The 25,090-nt window shown below is 44.3% G+C and overlaps 1 protein-coding gene across 1 annotated transcript in view; it reads right to left on the bottom strand.

Annotated features, from left to right (window-relative positions):
* INPP5D (inositol polyphosphate-5-phosphatase D) overlaps positions 1-25,090 on the bottom strand; it is a 56,889-nt gene that overhangs the window by 21,583 nt on the left and 10,216 nt on the right. Inside the window, exons 3-6 of the mRNA XM_063166738.1 lie at positions 23,108-23,171; positions 3,940-4,090; positions 1,691-1,862; positions 1,131-1,271 (exon numbers count right to left, since the gene is read on the bottom strand). Of these exons, the coding sequence (XP_063022808.1) occupies positions 1,131-1,271; positions 1,691-1,862; positions 3,940-4,090; positions 23,108-23,171 (528 nt within the window). The remainder of the gene's footprint in view (positions 1-1,130; positions 1,272-1,690; positions 1,863-3,939; positions 4,091-23,107; positions 23,172-25,090) is intronic.

Raw genomic sequence — 25,090 nt, 5'->3', positions numbered from 1 at the left:
GAGGGAATTATAGCCTTACTGCATCTCCTTTCTTTCATTTCCCCACATGCATTTAGGAGGAATAGGGTTGTGAAACCCAGATAAACTTAAGTAGAATAAGAAGTTGGAAATGGGAGAAACCAAACATGATTACAACAGCAGCACCAGAGGTATTTTAGTAACACAAGACTCTCACTTGTGATTTCATTTGATTTGAACTTCCACTGTTCAGGTTTATTCTTATCTGGCCACCTGGGTCTCCCCTCCCTTGCGTGTAGAGAAGCAAAACGCTCAGGCAGGGTGCAGAAGGGCAGCTCTTGGAACAATCTGTCCTCAGTCCTCACAGGGGCTTGTCGGTGGGCAGCTGGCTTCTAGGAGAACAGGATCAGGCCAGCAGCACAACCAGCCTCACCTCTGCATACACCAGAGAGAAGGGTATGGCAAGCCAGGCAGAGAAGTGTGGAGATAAGAACCCTCTGCTACTGAGTGCTCCAAAAGCTCTGCACAAGTTTGGGCTGGTGTCTTTGCTTACAATCAGCAAGGGGGAAATAACATCCTTCCACCAGAGAAGGAAGGAGGTCTGCAATGTTCTAGCACCCTGTCAGAGTTTTTCTATTTGTGACATGGAAGGTCTAAAAACAGGAAAAGTAAAATTTGTAGAGTCAAGAGTCTAGGCTTTTTCATTTTTTCATTTCAGTTGGCCTTCACCAACATCAGTGCAATCACTCCAAGTTCACAGTGCATTAGTGGGAAGGAAAATCAGTGTTTAAAATCTAGTTATACACTAATTTGTGCTTGTTTCCATAAATGGCTTGTGCTTGACAATCCTGTGGGTGTCATTTATGCATTACCAAATTATGCAGTTAATTGGTTAGTGCATTTTTTGTTTCGTTTCTTTCTAAACAAGGCATAAAATACAATATTCTGCTGTCTGAAACCACCTAGAAGAAAACTTGATTGTCAGAGCTGTCTCTTCTATGTAGATTTCATATCTTTGGACCAGAATCACAGGTCACAACATCTAAATATACTGGTTTTGAGGGCAAGGCAATTTCCTATGCCAGAAATGAGGGTTCTGAATGCTTGCATGTGGAGCCTTTGTTAGACTACAGTGTTATTGCATTACACTCTGAAAACCAGCTTCTAGTTACCTGAAGAGTCCTTTGCAAAGAGCTGTAAGTAATTTCTTCAGTTGAGGAAGATTGCTTGAGCCAGTCTGCACCATCTCAAAGTCACTGATGATGTGAACTCGCAGGTAATCCTGGATGAGTTTCAGATGCTCATCAGAGACACTGTGAAGTAAACAGACAGGTCAAAAGCCAGCTCTTCTCTCTACTTCCAAATATCAAACAGCTTTCTTATTTTTCTCAAATTCCCACTGTTTAGCCACATGGCTAATAAATCAATTTCTCTCAGATGTTACTCATCCTTTATATTAGAAAACTATACCTCGGTGGAGAAGGCGTATGTGTGATTTTAATAATTCAGAAATGTATTTTTTCTAAACAACAGCTGGACTGCATTGACAGCAGTCAATGCACTGTTGATCTGATTCAGTTCTTTATTTGATATACTATCTTTATTATAGTATAAATGAGGAGTAATTTTGTTGAATCAAACTGATCCTCAGCTGTTCCAAAGACAGAGGCCCAGCAAGCACAGACCTGGGCTGAAGGCTGGTTCAGCTGCCCTGTCACATGCCCTTCCTTACCTGCTTGTGTCCTGGTACTGCAGTCGCTGGAGTAGTGTCTCAGAAAGGGACAGTTTATTCACGTCTGCCACCCGTGGGTTTTCGGGGAGAGAAGAGGCCTCCTTTGTCTCACTGCTCGGCGGTGCCATGAGGATGTTGCGTGGGGGCAGGACAGGAGGTGTGGGTACCAGGTCTGGCAAGAAGGAAAGGAAAGGCACAGTCATTCTAAATTGGACCTCTTGTCCCTCACCCCAGGCAGGGCAGAGCTGAGCCCACCCTGCAGGGGCAGTCTTTGCAGAAGCCATCTCTTCTGACAGGTCTGTGGAGGGATGTCAGAGCTGGGAAGCTCAGGGCTCAGCACTGGCCCAGCTGTGTTTCCAGGGATGGCAGGGGTGTGAGAGCAGTGGGATGAAGTGTCAGGCTTGAACCTCAGTGCAGACAGCACATGCCTCTGTCTCTGTCCTTGCCTGCAGTGAACCCCAGCCAGTTCTGACTCTCCCATCTGCACAGCAGCTGTGAAGGTTAATTTGTTAAGTTGAATATAATGCTTAGAGAACATGGCTAACCCATGTCACTCCCATTATCATGGGGATCTGCTATTGAGGCAGAATGGATGGAGGGACATGATGGAAGTAGTACTGCTAATGGAAAGAAGTTAATGGCAAAAGTAAGCAGAGATGGAGGAAATAGATCCCATGACCCAGTGCATAGGGGCTGAATATCCTGCCTTGTCTTGTGGACATTGAGTTGGAAGGAAAAAGGATTTTCCTGCCGCTCATTATATCTCCCTCTCCTGGGAGAAGAGTAGGTTCATCTCCACTGATCCCAACCATGGTTACCTTTCTTTCCATACCAATTGCTCCAACAGTTTGTTACACATGTTGTACTGTAGCTGGTTGAGTTGTGAGGTTTTGTTTGTTATTTCCTAATGGTGGAATTTGCATTACAAAAAGACCCCCAGGACTGACCCACTGCTTCTGGGCTGCTGCTGTGATTCAGAGCCACCACAGCACTGAGCCATGGGTGGTTAATCTCCTGGGTGCTCATCTTCTACTTCTGCAGTTTCACATATAAGATGATCAGACATCTGTAGGCCTGACATGACTCTACCATAATGGCACAAAGTGCCTTCACAAAACTAAATTCTGTACATGAGCAGCCCAGACCCAGTGCTAATCTCTTTTCATCTGAAGGCTCTTAGTCTTGGATAGAACTTCATTCCCTGCTGCTTGCCTCTCTCTGTATTATTTTTGCTGTAGTTTCCTCCCCAGCCCTGGGAGCTGGAGACTCAGTACAACTGGCCAAAAGCCAGGAATATCTTTCCTGAGCAGCTTTGCAAAATTTTGTTCTATTTTTTCCAGAAAATTGCCAAACCAAAATCTTCCAGCTCCTGTTAGATATACAGTGGATTCCATCAAAGGGTTACACAGACTCTGGGTTGCACAGGCACATCAGTCTGCCCTAGTTCACAGGGCCTGTCTGCCTGTCCCAGGGATTGTGTCCTTCAGACAAGTTTGATTGCAGTGCTTATCATTTCCAGACAGACATCACACAGGACAGGAAGGATGGCTCTGTGGACATGACCTTCCTGTAGGAGAACTATGACATATCCAAGGGGTGATCCAGGAAAAATCCAAGGAATTATCTGCAACCAGTGAGTGTCAGAAACACACAGTGGTATTTGATATAAAATAGTTGGGATGATGCCAATCACACCTCTTCATCATACACCTACCTCTGTACATGGAGTTAGACTGTCTGCCACTGCCAGAGCCCTGCCTTCTGCTTTGGATTGTTGAAAATGTCCCCTAGAGCAGAGCAGCTGAGTGGTTTCAGATACCCCCTCAGCAGCTGCAGGAGCATGGAACAGCAGAGAAATGTGCTTCAATCCCCAGGGGAGCATCTCTGTTTTGTGAGAGGCCCTAAAGATGCAGGACAAGGAGAGGGTACAGAGGTTTGGGAGATGGCTGGACATAAACAGTTGGAGTCCAGATAAGGACATCAGATTAACCACCCCCCCACCAGATGCAGTAGACTTCCACAGAGGGTCTCAGTGTATTCCCTCAGGTGAGCTAAACTGATGCTCCAAGTGCTGCACCACAGGAGACATGAGGGTTCACTGCCACAGGGCCTTGCCAGCTCAGGCCTCTCTATGCTCTGCACTATTTTATGGCACAACATGTTCTGATCTCCTGCCTGCACTGCTTATCTCCAGTCAAGAGGTATGAGTCAAGGGTCTGCATCACCAAGTCACATCATGGGTTTCTTACCAGTGTCCTCCTCCAGTTCATCAGCAGCCTCCTCCTCTTCCCGTGGCACTGGATATTTGAGGTGCCATACCAGGCCCATGTTCTCCTTCTTGTAATAATCTATCAGTTCCTCCAGGTTCTGAAAATACTTCACAGGAACACCTTCTGATGCCTGAAACAAAACACAGAGGCAGTCATGGCATGGGATTTCCTACCACACAAACACTGCCCCTTGCAGAAAGAAAAACAAAGCCATAGAGAGAGGAGAATGCCACTGCTGCTGCCCAGAAGAGAACTTGCCCTGGTCTTGCTGCCCATCTGACCACAGGCTCTATGCAGAACAAACACATAACACATTCCAGCCAGAGTCAGCACAGACACCAACCTCAAAGACTCACTGAAGCCAAATAGAAGAGCTCTCTCACTGGGTTCAGGGTGATTGGGTCCACAGCAAAGGAAGATTTTAAAACCAAATAATTCTCCTGGATTAATCTTTGTATTCTCTCCTTTACTGAGCTCAAAGCCCCTAGACTGTGTTATATTTTCTGGTATCCAGGAAGATTTTTCTGTGAAATTGCAAGGTAAACATGGCTAAATCCAGACATTAGAATCCCTTCCAGGATTCAAAGGCTCAGAACTGGGTTCAAATGAAACAAGGTGCCACCCACACAGAAATGCTGGGATGGAGCTTTAGAGAGTGGCAAGGACTGCAAACACACATGGCATGACACTGTGTGTGCCAGCTGAATGTGACCAAACCTGTCTCAAGCACACCCTGGCCATTAATCTCAGCAAATGGTTATCCACGGAGGCCAGACAGAGGAATGAGGTTTTAGAGGTGTTCAGAGCCAAAGCTTCAGCATAATTATATCCACACTGGCATAGTGACTCTGCCAGCAGGAACAGCTGCTATCCCTGCAGCTCTGCCCCCTTCTTCCCAGACCCTACCAAAGACAGACACAGTCTCTCATGGCTCGGTACAGACCTTCTGACCAAGGGAAAGGACCCTGCATCACCTTCCAAACTGCCCTGAAGTGCCATCTAATCCCAAGGCTACAGCAACACACAGCCAGAGCTCTGATCCCTCTCCTTGGGGCACCCTCATCCTGGCAGGGTGCTCCTTCTGTACAAAAGGTTTTCCCACAGAAACCAAACCCTGTCTAAATCTGCCATAAAAGATCAAGAAGTGGGGGTAGAATGGTAGAGAGCAGTTTTTTTCCATCCCCACAGGGGTGTTCTTGACTTTAAAGATCAACACTGGGAACTGCTCACAACTGGGCAATCTGAAGGAAGACCTGATCACCCCAATGGCAGGCTTGGCTGGCACTGTTTTGCATGCATAAAACTAGATTTTGCATAGGAAACATGGTTAATTAGTAAGGAATTAAAACTGTGACTCCAATTTGACATAACATGTTACACAGACATTCTGCCTCTGATTAACAGGCAGGGTACTCAAATTTATTTTGGGATTGCAATGATTGCTGGTAAAAAGCAACACATACAAAGTTTCAATACATGTTTGAACAAGCTTATTTACTCGCCATTTGTCTTTGCTCAGTTTCTTATTCTCTGTGAACTTTTTTGTTTGAAAGGCATATGTAGAAAATCCAAGAAATTAAACAGGCAAGATGTGAGCAAAAACCACAGCAGAACACAGGAAAATGTCTTCAGTGAGTTCTAGCACCAACAAGATTTTTTTTAACTTTTCCTAAAGAATAAAATCTCAGGCCAGAAATTGGGACAGTGCTTTCAATAGTGAACTGCATTTGAAGGCATCCCTGCCCTCAGGCCCGCCATTAAAAATACCTTTCATTTTTAGCTACACCTGAATGTCTTTAGAGGCTCAGCAAGGCACATTTTCACAACAGACATGGGTGATGTTTTTGAGAGCTCTGCCTGTAAACCTCCTTTTCTGTCTTTCACATAACTGCTTCTGCATTTAACAAGATTTATTATTCTTATACACTGGAAAATATCATGTTCAGCATGAAGGCAATGCTTGGGCAAACACTGGATTATATTTTTGTGAGGCCAGAGATGTTGAAACAAATCATTGGTTAAAACGTCTCATGATCCTACCCAGTATAGGCCAAATCTTGCTCTTCTAGAGCAGCACAGACTCTGCACATTCAGAAAGATTTCTCATTTAATTAATAACCAATTAATGCAAATAGTGTCTGGTCCTCCCAGACTCTTCTGCTTCTTGGTGCCAAGTGTGAAGGTTGGGAATCAGGGAAAACCATCAAGAAAAAACAGCTCTAATCTGTTGTATGAAAGGATCCTGAAGTCACAGTACTGCACTGGAACTGACCTGGAATAGTTCAATCAGACTTCCACGCTTCTCTGTTCATCTTCCAAGCAGTACCTTCTTCTCTGAAATCCTCATTTTTGTGACTATTCATTGTCCAGCATCCCCCAGCAGCCCAGAGGGCACTGTTAGCAGCTCTGGTGGCAGGGTGGCATGTGCTGCCACACTCAGCCACTGGCAGCTGATGACCAGCCCATGGCAGTGTTACCCACACTTCACCCTCTGGATTACCCTGCCTGGGCTGCCTTCTGCCCACCTGCAGCCCCCACAGATGGGCTAGAGCTCATGAGGAACAAGGCTTGGGGTGGCTTGCTTTGCCCTAAGCTACTCCAAAGGGCACCTGGGAAAAGGCATCAGCCCCATCAGAGCACACACAGAGACCTTAAAACACAACAAGGGAAAACAGTCAGGGTTTGCCATGAGCATCCATGTAGGAGAAAAGCTTTGCTGTCAGTGCTCTCTCATCTCTGGAATCACTGCAGCCTACTCCACTCCTCCTCCTTCCAAACGCCTCCTTCACTTTCCTTTGCTACTTCCCCACCTTCCTGCTTCCCCTGATCTCCCCTGGCTGTGCCTGAAGGCCCATGTCCTGTTACTGCACAGCATCCCTGCCACCCTCAGTGTCCAAACAGTGTCTTCTCAGCCTTGTTCTGCCCCTCAGGCTCCTGCTCTCCCAGGGTGCCCGCAGGAAGACAGACAGCCATGAACAGCGCTTTTAAGGCCTAACAGAGTCTTGATAGAAGTGGTAGAAAAGGCTGAATTAGCACTTTTTGCTGCCAAGGATAGTTCAGTCTCTAAAACCGTCCTGGTCTCTGTAGTAAGCAGAAGGAGCATTTTGCAACAGGCCTCCTTCCTCTAACTCACCGCACAGCCCAAAGCCCGTGTTCCAGCTCAAATTCCCCAGCATGGTCAGCCCTAGCTCTCATGCAGCCTGGCTGGATGAACACATGAGCAGAGAGGCCCTGCTGTCACACACCCCTTCTACTCTGGTAACTTGGCCCACTGCACCCAGCCACCTTTCTTGATGAAGCCCCCCTTCCCCACCCTCAAGGGTAAGTGGAATTTGTGGCAATGTCAAGAAGCAGGGCTTTGCATGCATCTGAATCCAGATGCTCATTCCCAGAGAGAAGCAGCCTCCATTCCAGCAGTGCCAGCTCCTCTGACAACTCACCTTCTCCAAATCCAGTCAGGAGGAAAAGGACCAACTCCCCATGGCACACAGTAAAATAAAGGACAGCATTTCATATTTTAAGACAGAATTCAGCAAAGAACTGAACATGTGGCCCGAGCAGCTGCACAGAGATAGGTGAAAGTTGAAATATGAAAATGGGGAACCGGCAGGGTCAGGAGCTCCAACCAGCCATGGCCCAGCACAGAGGGAAGGATGGGCAGCCTCAAACCTGCTCAGCACACATTCATGGTGGGGGTGCTTGAGGGTCCTTCCCCACACCACAAAAGGCAGTGGCACCACCTTGCTACACATCAGCTCAGCTATCATGAAAGTCTGAAAGGAAAATAATTTGATTTTTCTCATTCATTTGCTTTTGTATTATAATTCTTATTATTTGCAAGGACATCAACAGAGGAAGTGTACGGGAAGGGCTGCACCCCTTCAACACACAGCTGTGCCCAGCCGCCCTTTCTGCCTTTTGCCTGCACTATGAAACAAGCTCCTCCCAGTTCAAACGCCCCCCAAACATCCCCACTCCCCACAAGAGAGCAGGGCACCCTGCTTTGTGCTGCCTCCCTCTGCACAGAGGCACAGCAAACACTGTACATTGTTTGAAATGGGACAGAAAACAGTAAAAGCAAGATTTTGCTGCATTGGCTTCTCCCTTGGGGAGGGGATGAGAACAAAGCCTATATGACAAACAACAGTTGGCTCTGATGTTGTTTGGCACACAAGTGCAAGGTACTCAGACACTGCCTGTGCTTGCCTGAGCCCCTCCAAATCCAACAGCCCATTATTTTGCTCCCAGTCACAGAGCAAGAGGACCATGACTGAGGCTGTGGTGTAACTCCAGCCAGTGCTGCCTGGGACTGCAGGGATGATGCCTGAGCAGCATCAGTTGAACCAGTTGAAAGTCTGGCTCAGTAATGTTGCTGTGAGTGCACAGGTTGCTGGATGACCCTCCTGAGGGTTCGTCTCTGCCAGCAAGCGAGGAAAGCAGCCCAAATCTGGGACATCTGCTAGGACATCTGCTTTCTTCCCACTTGAACTTGTGGCAAAGGTTTATAGGTGGGGAAGAAAAAGTGGTGGTGGATAATGAAGAACAGGTATTAAATCAGATTGTAGATGGTTGTGGAGCACATTACCAAAAACTGGATTGATGGTAAACTATTAATAAACATCCTCCAAACAACTGCACTGGATGACAGGAGCGAGGCAAAATGCAGCCTAAACTTTACACAAGCTTGTTCTGGATTTTGAGACAGGAAGCAGAGGCAGAACAGGGCACTGTGAACAAACCAAAGCAGGATGGGGCAGCACAGAGCAAGCCGGAGCCACCCCAGCAGAGCCAACAATGAAATCCACTTCCCGCCCCCCTGCCTGCATTTATTAAGTAACTGTTTCCTCAGGGTTATCACAGGATAGATCTTGTTTTAATTGCACAGTGAATTGTTTCAAGTCATTATAAACGGAGATGGCAAGTGTCATCTCCATGGCAACACACCACATCCCCAGAAACATGCTCACAGGGCTCATGGGACACCAGAGAGGTGTGGAAGGCAGGCTCTCCTTCCGTGGGGATTCTTCCATCATCCCCGCTGATACCTCAGCTTTGTGCTGATGGCAGCCACAACATATGGAAAGAAAACACCTAGTGAATGTATGCAATTTAGGGAACAGCCCACAAAACAGCAGAGCTGTACACAGGAATCTGGAAAACAGTGAATCAGAGACTGAGCAGCAATTTTATAGTGGGAAGCTACATCCAAAGCAGAATGAGAGTGTCGTACAACATGCAAGAAGAAATTCTTCTGCTGTACTTAGTACCGTAAAGCTTTAGCTGGATTGCTGTGGCCAGCTTGGGGCACCAATTCATATGGAACTTATAAGTACCATAGAAAGTTCCAAGGAAAATTTGCAAGAAAGACTGAAGAGTTGGAAAATGGGTTTCACACAGAAAGCTCAGAAGAGAGGGACTTGTATGGCCTGGCAAAGGGACAGCCTAGAGATGTCACAGCAGCAGTCTTACAGCAGTCTTAAGTTCTTTTCTAAAGAAGATGGCAACCAGAGGTGCTGCAAGGCCCCAAGGGACAGAAGTGCCATGCACCCAGGCACTCCTCACAGCCAGCTAGCAAGTGTCTGATCCTGCCTCAGCCCAAAACCAGGGCAACACTGGGCTCAGACACCTGCAAGGCCTCCTGCCTCTCCAAACTCTGTGACTAGAGGAAGCCCTCTACAAATCTCCCAGCTTCCTTTATCCAGATCCAGAACCCTTGAAGAGCATGGGTAAGGCTGAACATGACCATGCTTTTCACCACCATCCCTGCCATTTCCCCTGCATCCCAAACCACAACTTTCAGACCTTCCACTTCTGACTCCAGCCCTTTCAGCTGTGAACCTTCTTTCCCATGGGATGTCTTGGTGTCTCCTGTTCCCCAGAACCCGTCCCTGATTCTGCATGTCTTTGCACTTTTCAATTTCCTTCAGTCCTCTGTATGCTCACAGTACAATGGCTGAGCACAACTAGCTACAATTTGCTCTTGTTTTCATGCTGAACTGGCTTCTAGGCTGTTCATTTCATAAGGACAGGTACAACTAATGCCTTTAATCACTAGCCTTTGGTTAAATCTTGTGACCCCCTTTCCAAATTCAACCATCTGAACTTTTCAAAAGGTTTTTGTATGGCTGTTGACCAGATAATCTGGTATTCCTTTGTAGCTGGTGTATTCAAATAATGCCATCTGGCCAGGAGAACTCCTTGCCAAAGACACTCCAAACACAGGTTAAGTGAAGAGCAGCTGTGAACATGACTTGACGAGAAGCTGCAAGTGGATTATAAATACATGAAGTAAAAAGATGTAAAGCCTATGCTAAACTAGGAGAGGAACTGGTTAACTTGGGGTTCATTACAACAATTGTATAAATAGATGGCACAGGAAGTCTGGGGCCCTCAGAAGGAAGAGGAAGTGTTTTCCTTTCCTGCACCAAGGCACAAGGAGGAACTAGGAAACTGATCATCTGGTTATATTGCTTGAGGCCAAATTTTTCTAACTAGAGTACCTTAAATCAGGTATTTAAAACACATATATTGGCATTTCAGTAACAGACAATAATTTTTCAAAGTTACAAAATTCTTGCAAATACCCACCAGCTTAAATGGAAGCAGTAAATCAGGTCAATTCTACTGTGGTAAGAAAGGCTGGCAGGAACTCTTCTCTTCTTTTAGATATGAAAAAAAATATTATGTTTTGAGGTTTGGAAAAATGTCTTCAAAACTGTCTGTTAGCTAGGAAGTCTGGGTGGCATTTTTAAGTTGATATTTGGCTCTCATGTAGACAATCCTTTTGCATTTCACTAAAGAAGTGAACCTAAGAGCTAAGGAATTCATGGTAAATTGTTTTTAAAGTGTTTTTTAGCAAGTTGGGCGGTGTTTCACTTTCATTTTGTTAGCAAACCAGCCTTATTTTTAAATCAAATCTTGTGCTAAGAAGATTCAGGAGCGTTTCACAAAAATGGGATTGTAGACAGGAATCACAGCTGGGAGAAACAGCTACTTTCCAAAATATAAGCCACCCAGAAATATACTCTAATTTAAATGCAACACCTGGGGCTTGGAAGAAATGGAGCTACCTAGGAGCACAGAGGGAGAGAAGCAAGTGTGTGCCTGAGGAAAAGAGGGCTCCTGTGACCTGGAGGGTCGATAATGAAATGAACTTCTATAAGAGGTGAAAACTTGTGGGTTGGCAAGGGAGTTCTGGTGCTGGATAAAGCTCAGCAAGAGGGCCTCTGCCAGGGAACCAAGCATGAGAGAAGAGGTAAGCAGAGGAATCTAGGGAACATGGGCAGAGGATGCTGGTGGGTGGCCAGAGCAGCACTTCCACCCTTGGAAAAAGATCATACAAATTTTGTGGAGAATAGCACAGTGTAAGTGCAGCTATAAGTCATACACCTTGAATAAGGTTGGAGGGAATGGAAGGCAAACAGTTGTTGTCTCCTCCAAGGTGAGAGACGATGGAGGCTTTTTGTCTCATTCCACATTTGGTTTAATCCTGATATTCAAGTTAATACATGTCACTTCTGCCACAGTGACCTTTTAAGACTTTGGGTGAAATGGAATTCATAGAGTTCTGGGAAAGAGGGATTCAGAATTTCTGAAAGAGATAATTCATGGAAGGAAACAAGGAATTACAATTTAACAACAACTAAGTATATATTATTTCTAGTTTGTGATCCTGGCTGAAAATCAGACATAAAAAAAAATCTGAGTTAAAAAAGGAAAAAAAAAATCACTGTATTTTCCATCCTATAAAATTAATAAAAATCCTATACAAAATTCTCTGTTCCTCCAGTGCAACTGAAAGATGCCAGTACATACTGCCACAAGCTCCATTTCTTTAAGCATGATACTGACTTAAAATACTCTATGTATTAATTACTCACACTGCATCACAATTCCATTCTTATAAAAAATTAGAAAAAAATGGGAATGTTGAAGGTTTCCAATTTTGGGAAATGCCATCTCACTTTTTTCCTATGTGCAGTGTCATGGAAAGGACTTGAGAAGCACAATGCATTCTTTGTTTCAAATGCTTAACATGCTCTGTGTGTGTGGAATGTGAGCCCAGTTGCAGTTAATCCTAAAAAAGATCCCGACTCTCATATCTGCCACTGTTGATCTCTTCTGGCTGTGCAAGAGTTCTCCTCTCTGTGATCCCATCCAGGCTTCGTTCTGGCAGCCTGAAGACTAGTCATGTTCACAGGTAGGCAGAGCTCCCATGGCAAAATTGGGACATTTGTAAATTAGGAGAGTCTGATGGAGGAAAGGAATATTGAAAGGAGTTCTCAGTAGAGTATAATTGGCTGCCAGATTTTTATCTCAAGTTCCTTGCTAAAATTCTACATCCTAAAGAAAAACATATTAGAGGTTTAGAATCTGGAAGGTAAAGATTTCTGGAAGTCTTTTGAACTGGAATTCTCCACACATGATAAAGACATAAATCATAAAACCAATGTACTCAGATCCTACTTAAAGACCCCCTTCCACTCTGCTCCACCACTCCATTGTTCATATAAAAATAAGCTAATTGCCAAATAGCCAACGAATATAGTTAGATAGAAGCCAGGAAGAACCCCAAACAATTCTAGAAAGCACCAAGACCATGTACTTGAGATAGTTCTTCACATTCTTCGCACTAAATAAACCATTCAAACTCTGGTCTTCAAAAAGATTTTGCCAATACAGCATGCAATGATTCAGCTTGTAGCACCAAGAGAACCCTGCTGAGCAAACAACCCTTTCAGCATTTCTCTGTGTTATAATAAATAAGATTTACATCAACAAAAAGCAAACAACAGTGCAGTTCCATGATGGAACTTGAAGGACTGGTATTAAAATTAGCTACAGGGTGCAAGTCAGATGAGTTGATGATGAATGAGCAAGGACTGCAGATCCATGAGGATCTGATACATTTTTTTTAGCACTTCTGTAGTGTGTAGGTGGAATTTAAGTAAAAGTTTTGGAGTATGCTACTTCTAAGAACTTTTGTGATTTTATCACAAGCCTTGTGCTTTCTGGTTTTCCACCAAAGAGCTTCAACACTTGAAGTCAAATGAAAATTTCCATTTTAATTTCTTCAAAAAGTATCTAGCTTTAGTGCTTACCAAGATAAGCTTGAAAACTTGGGTTCCCAAGAGCTATCAAGGCACCCAAGGCAACAAATGTAGCACAGTCATTGTTTCCGAAGGCACTTAGTGGAGGTCATCGTTGTGATTCTGTCAGTGCTCTCAGCTGACATTACCTGGACTGGAGAACTATTGCAGGTTACTTGTTTCTCGTGGAAGTTCCCAAGCTCCCTTCAGCTTTTCCCTTTGTAGAAGGCAATAAATGTGTACCCAGGCAACTGTGTGTGGTGTTCAGAGTCCTAGGAGAAAGGACTTTTCCCTGAAACAGGTGAAGACGTGCTCACAATGGCTGTGTATGCACAGCTGAGCAGGAAGCCTCAGCCCACAGCAGTCTTATACTGAGCTCCTGGGAATCTTCTCCAACCTGTGCAGCAGACAGTGGAGGATCCATAATCAGCTCCCTGTTGTCCTCTTGGCTGAATGAATCCCAGTTTCAAGTGCCACCAAGCACTAAATATGCATACATTACATAAACTATCCAGTGGGAAAGGAAAAATGTAAGATTAAAAAGGTAATACTTTTTGAAGATAAACTGCTGAAGCGAAGCAATGCAGGCAGACGGTACATGGGAAGCAGCTGCATGCACCACATTGTACTGCATAATTTTATGGGGTTGCGTAATGCAAACCCCTAAGCAATGCACAGTAAGGGTAGAAGCCTTAGTTACAATTTCCTGTCTTTAGCCTGCAGAATTTCTCAGGCTTTAGCTACAGCAACTGATTACCATGTTTGAGACACTAAGGATGACCACTTGTCCTTTCTTTCAAGGGGCTGTCCCTTATTTCATTCAGTTACTGCAAACTCTTAATCAATTAAAAGCCTTGAGCCACAGCTGCTGACTGAACAGATACAGAACCCAGCCTGAAGGAGCACCATTATTTAGCAAAGCTAACCACAAAACTAGAACCAGAAAGAAAACACCCTTCAAACCCTTTCCTTTTATGTTCTCCCCTAAATTGCACTTCTGGAATAAAAACAGTGGATGTTGCACATTTTCTGTTACACTTTGGCCCCTGAAATTGGACTCAGGATTTCTGGGTTTGCAGGCACATATAAAATGACAAGGCTACCCAGGGCCTCTGTGAGCAACCAGTGCCTGCCTGTGGCTCCTGCTGTGTCTGATCATGAGGAACACTTGGTACTAAAGCTGTTAAACAGCACAGGTCACTACAGCCCCATCAAGTTTTGGAGAAAAAGGCTTCATGCAGAGTTGCTTGGAAATTTTAACTCAGACTTATCAGTCTGCTAACAGAGAGCAACCCCAGCCCGCAGGGAGCTTCACCATCCTTTGTCCATGGGGTTTGCTAAACCCAGCTGTGCTCTATGTTGGCTTTTAAAATACTGCAGAGGGACAACTTCAGAACCCTGGGATGGAACAGACCTCAACCAGTTTAGACTTGCAGAGGAGAACCAAGACTGAAAATTCTGACAGAAGTACAAACTGAAGATATAAGAAGTCAGACAGCTGGGCAAAGGTCTGGGAACAACCAAAAGCTGCATTGTGACTTCATTCTTTCAGAGGGACTGAAACAACTGAGTCTGAGCTATCTTTGCTAAAGTCTGTTTCATTTCCCTAAACTATTTTGTCATTTGAAATCAAGTCTTGCATGTATTTATGCAGCAATCTGAAAACTCAAGGATGCTAAATTTAATTTAAAAGCTGTAACAACTTCAATCACCAAAAGGTAAATTTGAAGAGTATTGGTGAATCAGACCCTGTTTACCTAAAACAAGTGCAACCAGGACAATACTTTCAGCTGATATTCAAAGGTGATTGTATCTTTATATTTGACATTTATGCCAGCAGTATGCTGCAGACCGTGTAGGTTGTACTGCTCCCATTCCCCACGGGTGCAGTGCAGACTGACTGGATGAGATCTAACTGGAGCCTGTGTGACCCTTGTGATGTGCTGGATGAGTTCCATGTCTGCATGGAGAGGGATGCAGCCTGCAATGATCCATCCCATCAGCAAATCAAGGTAGATCTCTAAAGAAGAAAGGGCATCTCCTTGTCAGTAGGGAGTGTGGAAACAATTCTTTAGTGACAGCGATACTTGTAATAAAAATCATTGTAAACAAATCTAATATCAGTGTTTTCCAAGACTCATTCCTATTTTAAATGATCAGGACAAAACGCCTCATACAGCACCAACATTTTCTTTGAGAAAAAAAACTCAAGACCTGCCTGTAAATGATTACTTTCCTCTGTGGCTCATCATCCCTCAAAGCACAGAAGCAATAGAACACACCACTTCATTACCACACAGCTGAGAGGGAAATAATCTGTTGTCTTCCTGAATACCTGAAATTGAGTTATGAAGCTTCATCTGAAGTCGCTGGAAATATAAAATATTTCTAGATGCTTCCCAACTAGAGCAGCCTGTCCTTTGAGGACTGCACCTCATGGACAAGTGACCCACACCAGAAGAGTTTAGGAAAGAATGTTTGTCCGTGGGAGGGACTCACATTGCAACAGTTTTGGCAGGACTACTGCTCGTGAGATTGGAGCCACGCTGGAGAAGTTCATGGAGAATTGTCTCCCGTGGGAGGGACCCAAGGGCATAACAGAGAAAAAACTCCTCTCCCTGAGCAAACAGAAAAAGTTCTTGGGTGACAAACTGACCAAAACCCCCACGCCCTGTCTCCGTGTGCTGTTGGTGGGAAAAGGGAGGGGCTGAGGGGGAGAAAAAAGTGGGTTTTTAACACTTTTAACACTAATAAAAGGCTTATTTTACTTCTCATTATCCTCCTCTGACTCTGTTAATAATAAATTTATCTTGCACCTTTAAATTTGAACCTGTTTTGCCTTTAGAGTGTTTTCTCCCAGTCTTTATCTCAACTCATGGGCCCTTTGTTAATTTTTTTTTCCCTCTACTCTGCCCAACTATAGCAGGAGAGGGTGAGTGAACACCTTTCGTGGGTGCCTGGCATTTGGCCAGTGTCAAAAACCAAATTTATAAAGGATTAGACAATCAAATGGATTAAACAATATGTGACTGTGATATGTGACAACATTAAAGCTAATATCAATCAAATTACTGCAAAATGAGTGTATTTTCTTGTTCATAATGTTGGTTGCATAAGTTTTCAGTTGTTTTTTCTCATCTGCCATAAGAGTTCCAAAATTTCAGGAAAATTTTCCTTTTGCTAGTCTGGGAGACAGTGAGGTGGGTGTATCCCAAGGGCTCATCTCAGGGTTATACATGTTTATAACTCGATCATTTGCACACCCAAGCTCTTGCAACAGACTGGGGGGAAGATTTAGCAGGTAGGAAAGAGCTGCTGGGTGTGTGATTTTGGGTGGTCAAACACTTTTCAAAGGATAACAGGTGAAACAATTACTCTTCTAAAACAGTAATTGTTAAACTGCTTACTGTATAGCCGCCCTAATCTCCTGAGCCTGGAAAGATTTTGCAGCTCCTGGAAGCTGCTTTGTACCTTCAGCAAGGATTGACTATTTGCAATTTTCATGTTTAAATGTGATGAAGGCTTTACAACGTAACACAATTATTAGAGGGCAAACAGCAAAAGAAATCGATGACATTCATTTGCATTTCACTCATAAGAGGGAGATTTTTGTCTGACAGCACATCCAGATAAAAGGAAAAGGGATTTTACTTCATGGTATGCATTAGCTTCCAAATACTTGGTTACATTTTCAGAATGTTGAAAAACAAAATAATATCACTTTAAGTTTAAGTTTTGATTTAAACCATATTCTCTGATTTTTTTTTTAATATTTCAGGAAACTGGAAACATTCTGGAAGGGTTCAAGCTAGACAAAAGCTGGATATGGTTTGTTTGTATGAAGAATTCTGTATACTGAGAGATTCAGTAGCAGGAATGTGCATGTTTCAGGAAATACCTAGCTCTCTTATTAAATGCTGCTTCTTTCAGCTTTCCAAAACCTCTGTAGTGCATTACGTTCATTTCTACCTCAGATGCAAGAATAGAAAAAACATTTTCCTTGTATGAATAGATTTAGATAGTTTGCAGAAACATGAAATACATGGATTTTGCTAAGCCCTGATTGTAAAATATTTTCAGTCCTACATGTAAAGTGTTTTGCAAACTGATTAAAATCAACATTAGATTATGCTGAAAATTATTCAAATTTTAACATCTACCTTTTTTTGCAACAAAATGAAACTTAGTATAATTAAATTATGGTTTTGGACATACTAGAAATGTGCTGCCCTAACCATGCTTCAGTACATTGCTTATGAGTATTGTCTGGTTGTTCACTTGTCCCTTCTTTCTATCCAAGAAAAGTGATCGCTCTGATTAATCTCTCAGACCTGCAGTTCCAACAGTCCCAAGAGCACAGTGAGTTTTCCAAGGTAAAAGATAACTCAGGTGAATTCTGTTCCATTCTCATTATCTTTTCTTAAGACAGCCTCTGTGCAATCTGCAAGTGGCATTTTAGGCAGAGCTGTGCCTGCCCTGTCTTCACTGCAGCCCATGAGGTTGCACAGGTACAAACACGTCCCAGAATTGTGACAGACGCTGTAAGTGGTGGATGGCTGAGCCTCACCTGAAGCATTTTACTTTGCTTTATCACCCATCTCCAGAGCAATTTCCCACTAGAAAGGTTTTGATCAGATACAGATAGATTATCAAAGTCCAGACCAAATCACAAAATCCTGTTACAGAAAATCTTTTGGTGGCCACATGAGCCGGAGCAGCACAGCTCACTGAGATTACAGTGCAGCAACAAAGAGAACAACAAAAACTTTGCATCTCTGTGCAAAGGGCAGACAATGAACTTGGTACTGCACATGGCACAGGCAGACAGTGTCTCTGACGTTGGTGACAGCAGCAGTGACACCAGGAATGCAAGAACTGAACTAAACTCACAGCTCTTATCAGATGCTGCTAGCAGGACAGCAGCCAGCTCCAGAGCGGGTTTGCACACCGGATGGGGCCTCTGCCCCAGCCCCACCCTGCAGGACTCACAAACAGAGGCAGAACTGATCCTGCTCAGGAGCAGGCACAGCCCTGCTGACAGTGATGGGACAGGCACCCCACTCGTCCTGCTTCTTGCCCATGCCAAGAGGGAGAATCTCATTTGTTCTGCCATATTTAGTCAACCCATTTACAGTGTACAAATCAAGATAATTCCCAAAATATGTGTTTCTAGAAGTGCACTGGGGAGGGAGGGTCTCAGCAGAAAGCCCTATACAGTGTTTAGGGCTTCCCCAAGCACCTGGGAGTCGCAGAGAACACTGGCGATCTGCTCTTAGTGTCACTTGGCACCATGAGTCACAGCTGCTGGCCTGCTTTCTAACTGCTCACATAGCACTATTTGTTTCCTGTTACACAAAGCCCCGTGTCAGACTAGAAGAAAATTACCAGAAAAAGAAAAAAAAAATAGCCATATGATCACTCACTGTAAAACAGTGCTGCCAGGGTATCTGTAATTTTCACTGAAGTTAGGAAACCACAAGTAAAAAGGGTAAGGCTCTCCCATTACAACAGGTAACAAGTATAAGTAATCTTTTTAAATAATGAATTTCAGCACAAATGCAAGAAGCACTCATGCACACAGGAATGATGATCTGGTGCTATGACTGCAAAATGAATATTTCCCATGTTTCCCCATGAAGCAGGAAGATGCATACACACTGCTGCCTTCTGTCAAAGAGCTGGGCAGTTAGGACAGCCCAGAGAGAGGAAGAGGAAAGAAAAACAGGCTGTAACTTTAAAAATATTAAAGCAATGAAAAGGTATTAAAAAATGAAGGGCCTTGGAGCATGTGCTATGCAAGGCATAGTCTTTGTTCAACACCCTTTCCTCCTATTAATGTAAAAAAAGATGATGCATCAGGTTAGGATTTTTCCTTTTTTCCCTCTTTCATGGAATTTTCTCCCATTTGTTGCCTAAGAGATAATAAAGATGATACTTAAGAGAGACAAAGACGTAACCATGGAGGAAGGGGAAGGGTGCAGTTTGCTGCAGTATGTCAGCTCAGGGGCTTTCTCTTTGGAAGCGCAGAAATGCCACCAGATTTTGGCTGGGGGATGAGGGGCTGATCTCAGCATCTCGCTCGCTGTTGAGATTGGAGGGGAGATGCTGCTGCTGCTGCAGGGAGAATTCACTGCCACCACAGAGTTCTGTCCTTCACTGGCTCTCCTTGCTGTGGGTGAGCCTCTGCTCGTCAGAGTGGCCATGGGACTGGGACCTTTGGGGTTTTTGTTACATTTTAGCCCAAAACCCAGCACCCACTGGGACCCCCCACTCCTTCTGCCACCACTTGGGGCTTAGTGCTACACTTCAGTTCATTGCTTTCAAATGAAGGCAGGTGTCATGTTCAAAATTGCTTATCTGGACTTTTTCAAAAGGGTGATCCAATTTTTCCATCTGAAACAACACTTTTCTTCAACATCCTGGCAACCATGATCATGATATGGCAGGCAAGAGAAATTCCTTACCATGCTAACTGTTGCAGATGTAGAATCCTAATGGCAGATCACAATCCATGCCATAAAATGCTGGAAGGACATATGTCAATATTTTTTTCTTTAGCCTGAATGCAAAAGTGCAGCTTTGCATGCAAAAATGTGTACTTCTCTTTCTTCCACCTCTCCTTTAATAGTTAATTTAACCATGCAAAAAAAAAAAATTACACTATCATTTCATAAGGGTGGGATCAGGCTTCAGAAAAAATGAAATGTACTCTCCAAGACTTAACAAAAAAAGTTATGCAACTTGCAGCTTTAAGGGTGAAAAAACTCCACAGAGTGGCAGAGGGAGAGCTGTCATATCACATGAGCTGTGTATGTAGCTGTGATATGACAGATCTTCTAAACCTGCTGTCATCAAGAAAAATTCCTGACACACAAAAGTCCAGATCTGGGCAGGAAGACAGCCCTTTTTTTAGGAAGAAGCACTGTGCAGGTTGAAAAAAAAAGTCACATTGATAATCAGGGCTCATATTTGTAATCAATACAGGCCTTTCTCAAGATTGAGTATTGAATCTTTCCTATATAATTTTTATAAACCGAGAAATGAGAAGCATCTACTGATTGTTGAATTAACATCTGATCTAGTTCCACAGGATTAGTAGACCCTTCCCTTTATTAATGGGATTTTTTAAAATGTCCACATTCCATCCTAGTCAACAGCTTTTACATCTTTGCAAAGAAGTAATATTTTCAAAAATCTGATCTTTTAAGACACATGAAGAAGTTTTTGTTTTATCCAAAAATCAATAGATGAGCGACCAACAAAAAGCCTGGCCCAGCTGGAACACTGTACCAAGAACAGCAGCCAAGAACACAGGACTGTTTTTCCTCTGAGCTTTAATTATAACTCTCACTGCATCTTTCTCTCACTGGAAGAAGCCAGCCCCTTTCATTTGCCTCTACCTCAGAACCGGAATAAGGCAGCACAAAGCAGGAGGTGTCATGTCTTCAAGACATGAGTTAACAACACACTCTATTTAGCCTATCCCTGGTATTCAACCTACAGCTCCTGGCAACCCAGCTTACAAAGGTACACCACAGTCACTCTGCATTCCGTGATACAGGAACAAGAGAAATCCCTTGCAACCACAACATGGGACCCAAGAGAATCTCACAATTTCTTGTTCATAAACCTTGATCCAGCAGGAGAGCTGCCCATTGCTACAGCACAGAGAAAAAAAGATTTCTTATTGCTACAGTGTTTTGAGCACTGTACATGTACAACTCTGCAGACAAGAATTGTACATGAAAACAGGCCCTTTGTCACTGCAGAAACAATCATGGATCCAGTACAAACTGGGAAGCACAACTCACACCTTCCTGGGTTGTAATGCACAGAACTCTTGGCACAGACCTTCACTGGCAGGTGCTGTGAGCAGCCTGTGCCCTGGCGCTCTCCAGAGAGTAGCTGCACACAGGTACATTGCTCTCTGCTCAGGTTTCAAACTCTCCTGTCACTCATGGCATCTGTATCCTGCTAGAACAGGCTCCAGGCCAAGCTGCACGTCCAGCATTTCTCACAGGATCTGCCAGCAGGGCAGCTGAGGGACAAGGAGGGGACACGGCTTGCCCAGGGCACAGAGGGACAAAGTGTGGGGCTGTGTGGCTGCCTTTGCAGATACCTTCTGGCCTGCCTTTCTTCCTCTCCCACAGGGCAAAACCCAACATAGGATCATTTCTGTGCTTGTTTTCCAAAAGACAAAACAGCTGCCAATCTCATACCACAAAGTTATTCAGAATTAGGGTTCCACAAGTTCCCTTCATCTTACTGCTGCCAGTGCAAAGAGCAAGGACACCATTAGCAGTGCCAGGGTCCCGTGCCAGCCATGCCACAGAGCTGGTGTGGGACATAGATAGTTGTGCCCATTGCCTGGGCCTCAGATGTCCCCCAACACTCCCCCTGCCTGTGGGGCTCCATCTGTGAACTCTGGCACAGAGAGACCCTGATCTCTGCAGCTCTCAGGGTACTGTCAAAGATGAACACCATATCACCTTCTGGGCTCTTACCACCACCATATCACATCAGCACAATGCACCAAAACACACTCTTTAGGACAGAATGGCTGGGATATATCAGAAGATGGGGGAATATCAAGTATCACTACAAAGAGCCTACAGCACAGTATGTGGAGCCAGGTAGGAATGACAAGACACTGGTTCCAGCTGGGTGCTGGTCCCAGGCTAGCAGCCAGCTGAGTCTGCACAAGTTCCTTTGCACAGTGTCACCCAGTGCTCCATGAAGAGGGATGAACTCTGGTGACATGCCATAGTAACACTACAGACCCAGGTCATGTCCAGCATAGACTCCTGCTGCCAGTTCCTCCTCAGAAACAGAAGGGCAAGCGAGGCAGAGGAATCTCAATGGCTCTGGGGAATCCAGCTGTCAAGGCCAACAGGGCCATAGTGGCTGGCCCTGGGCACACAGTCCTCTGGAGCACAGCACCAAGAGCCTGGAGTTAGCCTTGGAGGTAATACAGCTGTGTCTGTGCAGAGCTGCATCTGAGTGGGGCTCCTGAGAACAGCCCAAGATACACAAAAGTAGGTCTTGAAAGAGCCAAGCCGGATGTGTGCACCCAGGACACACAATCCACCATTCTTACCAAAAGCCCACAGCTGAAAGCAAGCTGCCAGCACGCAGCTGTTCTCACTAACTCATTACTCTGGTTTCAGATATGCTGCCTCTTAGTGGAGATCTCAAAGAAACACTGATAACCCCAAAGTAGGTGAGGAAATACACAACCAACATGGTGCATGAGCGACATATAAGCTGCTCATGAAGTTGGTAGAAATCTGATTTATAGTATGGGAAGCTAGTTGTCAACTGAAATGGGAAGGATTTATTGCAGAACCACTCTGAATAGCAAGGCAGACTGAGTAGCCTAGGAATTTCCATTCCATACAGCAGGGAATGCCCATGCAGCACTGACTGTGCCAAGAGCATGAGTTAGCTGCAGCCCCCACTGTTGCCCAGTAAACCCATGCCCAATTCTTGGGGCTGTACGAGACCATGCCTCACTCCCCACCCCAAATTTCATTATTTATATTAAAACAAAAAAGAGGCTGAGAGGTGGCACCGGAAGGGGAAGTGGCACCGGAAGGGGAAGTGGCTCATTTAGGCTCCTAAATCAAAATAGGAATAAACAGAACATCGGAAATTCCTGCCCTCAGTCTTGGTACTTTCTGGATCCTGAGACCAGAACTCTATTTACATTCTCTGGGTGTAGGCAACTGTGCTGCAGTTTTGGATTGAAAAGATTCATGATGTATTGATAAGAAGTTGGCTTCAGAGGAGAAGTTATTCCACGTGCTGAGCTTCTCAGTTACATAAAACACGGCTGTGCCACTGAATTGAAGGCATGTGCGTCCAAGAGTTTCGATGGCCACAACTATGGACCAGACTGAAGACCAAAATCTCCACAGCAGTAGAGACCAACATTGTGCTGGCCTGACATTAGTTTAATTGCTTACATCTTTTTTTCTCTCTTGGTGTTGGAATTACTTTGAAAACCAGCAGTTCTCAAATACATTTTTGTGAGACCAAATAGTACAGAGATGGCTTACCTGGACAATTAGTTTATTTTCTTTGTCGGGCAGAATTCGGTATGTATAAACACAATTCCGGTACCTGGAACAGACCACAGGTGATATGGTTAGACCATGTCCAGAAGGGAATCTCACTATGGCATCCCTCCCTGTGAGAAAAGACATTGGAAATTCCTGAAACACATAGATTGCTTCATGCACAAGGGTTTAAAACCATTTCTCTTTCTTAGTTTCTTTTCCTGGAGCCTGCGGACTAACACAAACCTGAGGTGTTCCTGGTCACTGAAACAGGAACATCTGCTTGCAGATGTCACTGCAGAAAGTGATATCAGCATTAGCTCAGAGGGTGTCTTTCCACTCTTCTTCTGGCCGGAAAGAGGGAAAACACCAAGTGGCTCTAGCTGTCAATAGAGCAGGCGTCTCAGGAAGAAATGAAAAAGCAGGAATTCGAAAAACAAAGGGCCAAAACCAGCAATAAATGAGTAAACTGAAGGGCTAGAGCATTGACTTGTATTGGAAAAGGCAAATAATGTATTTCAGCTAAATCACAGTACAACATCTGATTGCCAGGCACATTTCTATCCACAAATCCTAAACAGTTTAAATGAAAACCCATCTCACCATCCTGGTGTGGATGCACACTGTACATGTGCATCTGTAGGGCACCCACAACAAATACTTTGTCCCAGTTAAATTCAATTAGATTCTTATTTAAGGGGGGATGAAGGAGTCTTGTGTTCAGTGGAGGGTCACATCAATGCATAGGAGCCCAAGGGAAGCCTGAACAGCACTGTAAGCTTAACCTCCCTCAGCAGCTGCTGAGCTTTGTGTGGTTCACCCAAGAAGTATTGACTAGACAATATATTTTTACCTTTCTCACAACAAAAGATTGATCAAATCTTTTAAGTTATCTGCAAAGAACTTAAAAGATACAATATCGCTTTGAGCGACCAAAAGGTGCAGATTCAACCCCTTCCTTCTCAAAAGAAAGAACAGAATCCACACTCAGATCTTCCTTGGTTGTCACAAAATGTGGACTGAGGTCATCCCCCCAGCTGGGGAGATGAGGCAAATCAATAAACATCCTAATTTCTCTTAGAGTTGTGATGTGAATCTATTCATCATACGCCTTTCAGAATCATTCCACGCAGGAGAGAGGAGATTGCCAGGATTTCAGGCAGCCTTATACAAGGAGTCACAAAGACACGTTGGAAATGAAAATAAATTCCTCCTAGATCATAGCTGAGTTTTTCTAGGATGTCTGGAGGACATGTATCCACATGAACATGTGTCTTTTGATAGCATTAATGCAAAGGACACAGAAGAATTCAAGCTGTTTTTAGAGCTCATTTCACAGGCAACTATTTATTCATACATCTGGTACAGAGCTGGAAGTCACAGACATGATCCTCTGCTGTAGGACAGCTACAGCACTGCTAATTCCACCAATGCAGGGCAATCAGTGCCAGGTGAAGATATGAGCCAAGGAAGGGCGTGGGGTTTGTTTTTATGTGTCAATACAGCTCTCTTACACCATTTACTCCTGCTGATATTCAAATAGAGCTAAGCAGAATTATTCATGCAGCAGAGACAATTTATGTGTGTGGAGATTATGAAACTGATAAATGAAGGAGCCCAATGGCTTCTGCTCAACAAGAGGACTCTCATGTGGCCCTCACAGAAAGTGGCCCATCACACAGAGTTCAAGGTTGCTCTCATAATGCTTGTAAAAAGGTTTAGGCTCAGGACCAATAAGATCAGCATAAGAACAATGAAAGAAGGGCAGTTGGGTGAGACAGGAGAAGGGAGAAACACTCCTAGGATCAAAGGAGGAATCCTCCTTGCCAGTCCCCTAATTTAGTGCATGTGGATGGAGAAGACCAGGATTCTTACTCCATTTTTACCCTTAGGCTTCCTGTCCTTGGCATCCTGACTGTCAAGTTATGTGGTCCCAGTTGCCACCACATTTTTAGTCCACCCTAAAACTGGGTTGAGTTCAGA

Source organism: Melospiza melodia, chromosome 12, assembly GCF_035770615.1.
Source record: "Melospiza melodia melodia isolate bMelMel2 chromosome 12, bMelMel2.pri, whole genome shotgun sequence".
In the NCBI taxonomy this organism is placed as follows: Eukaryota; Metazoa; Chordata; class Aves; order Passeriformes; family Passerellidae; genus Melospiza; species Melospiza melodia.
This window is presented reverse-complemented; position numbering and strand designations above follow the sequence as displayed.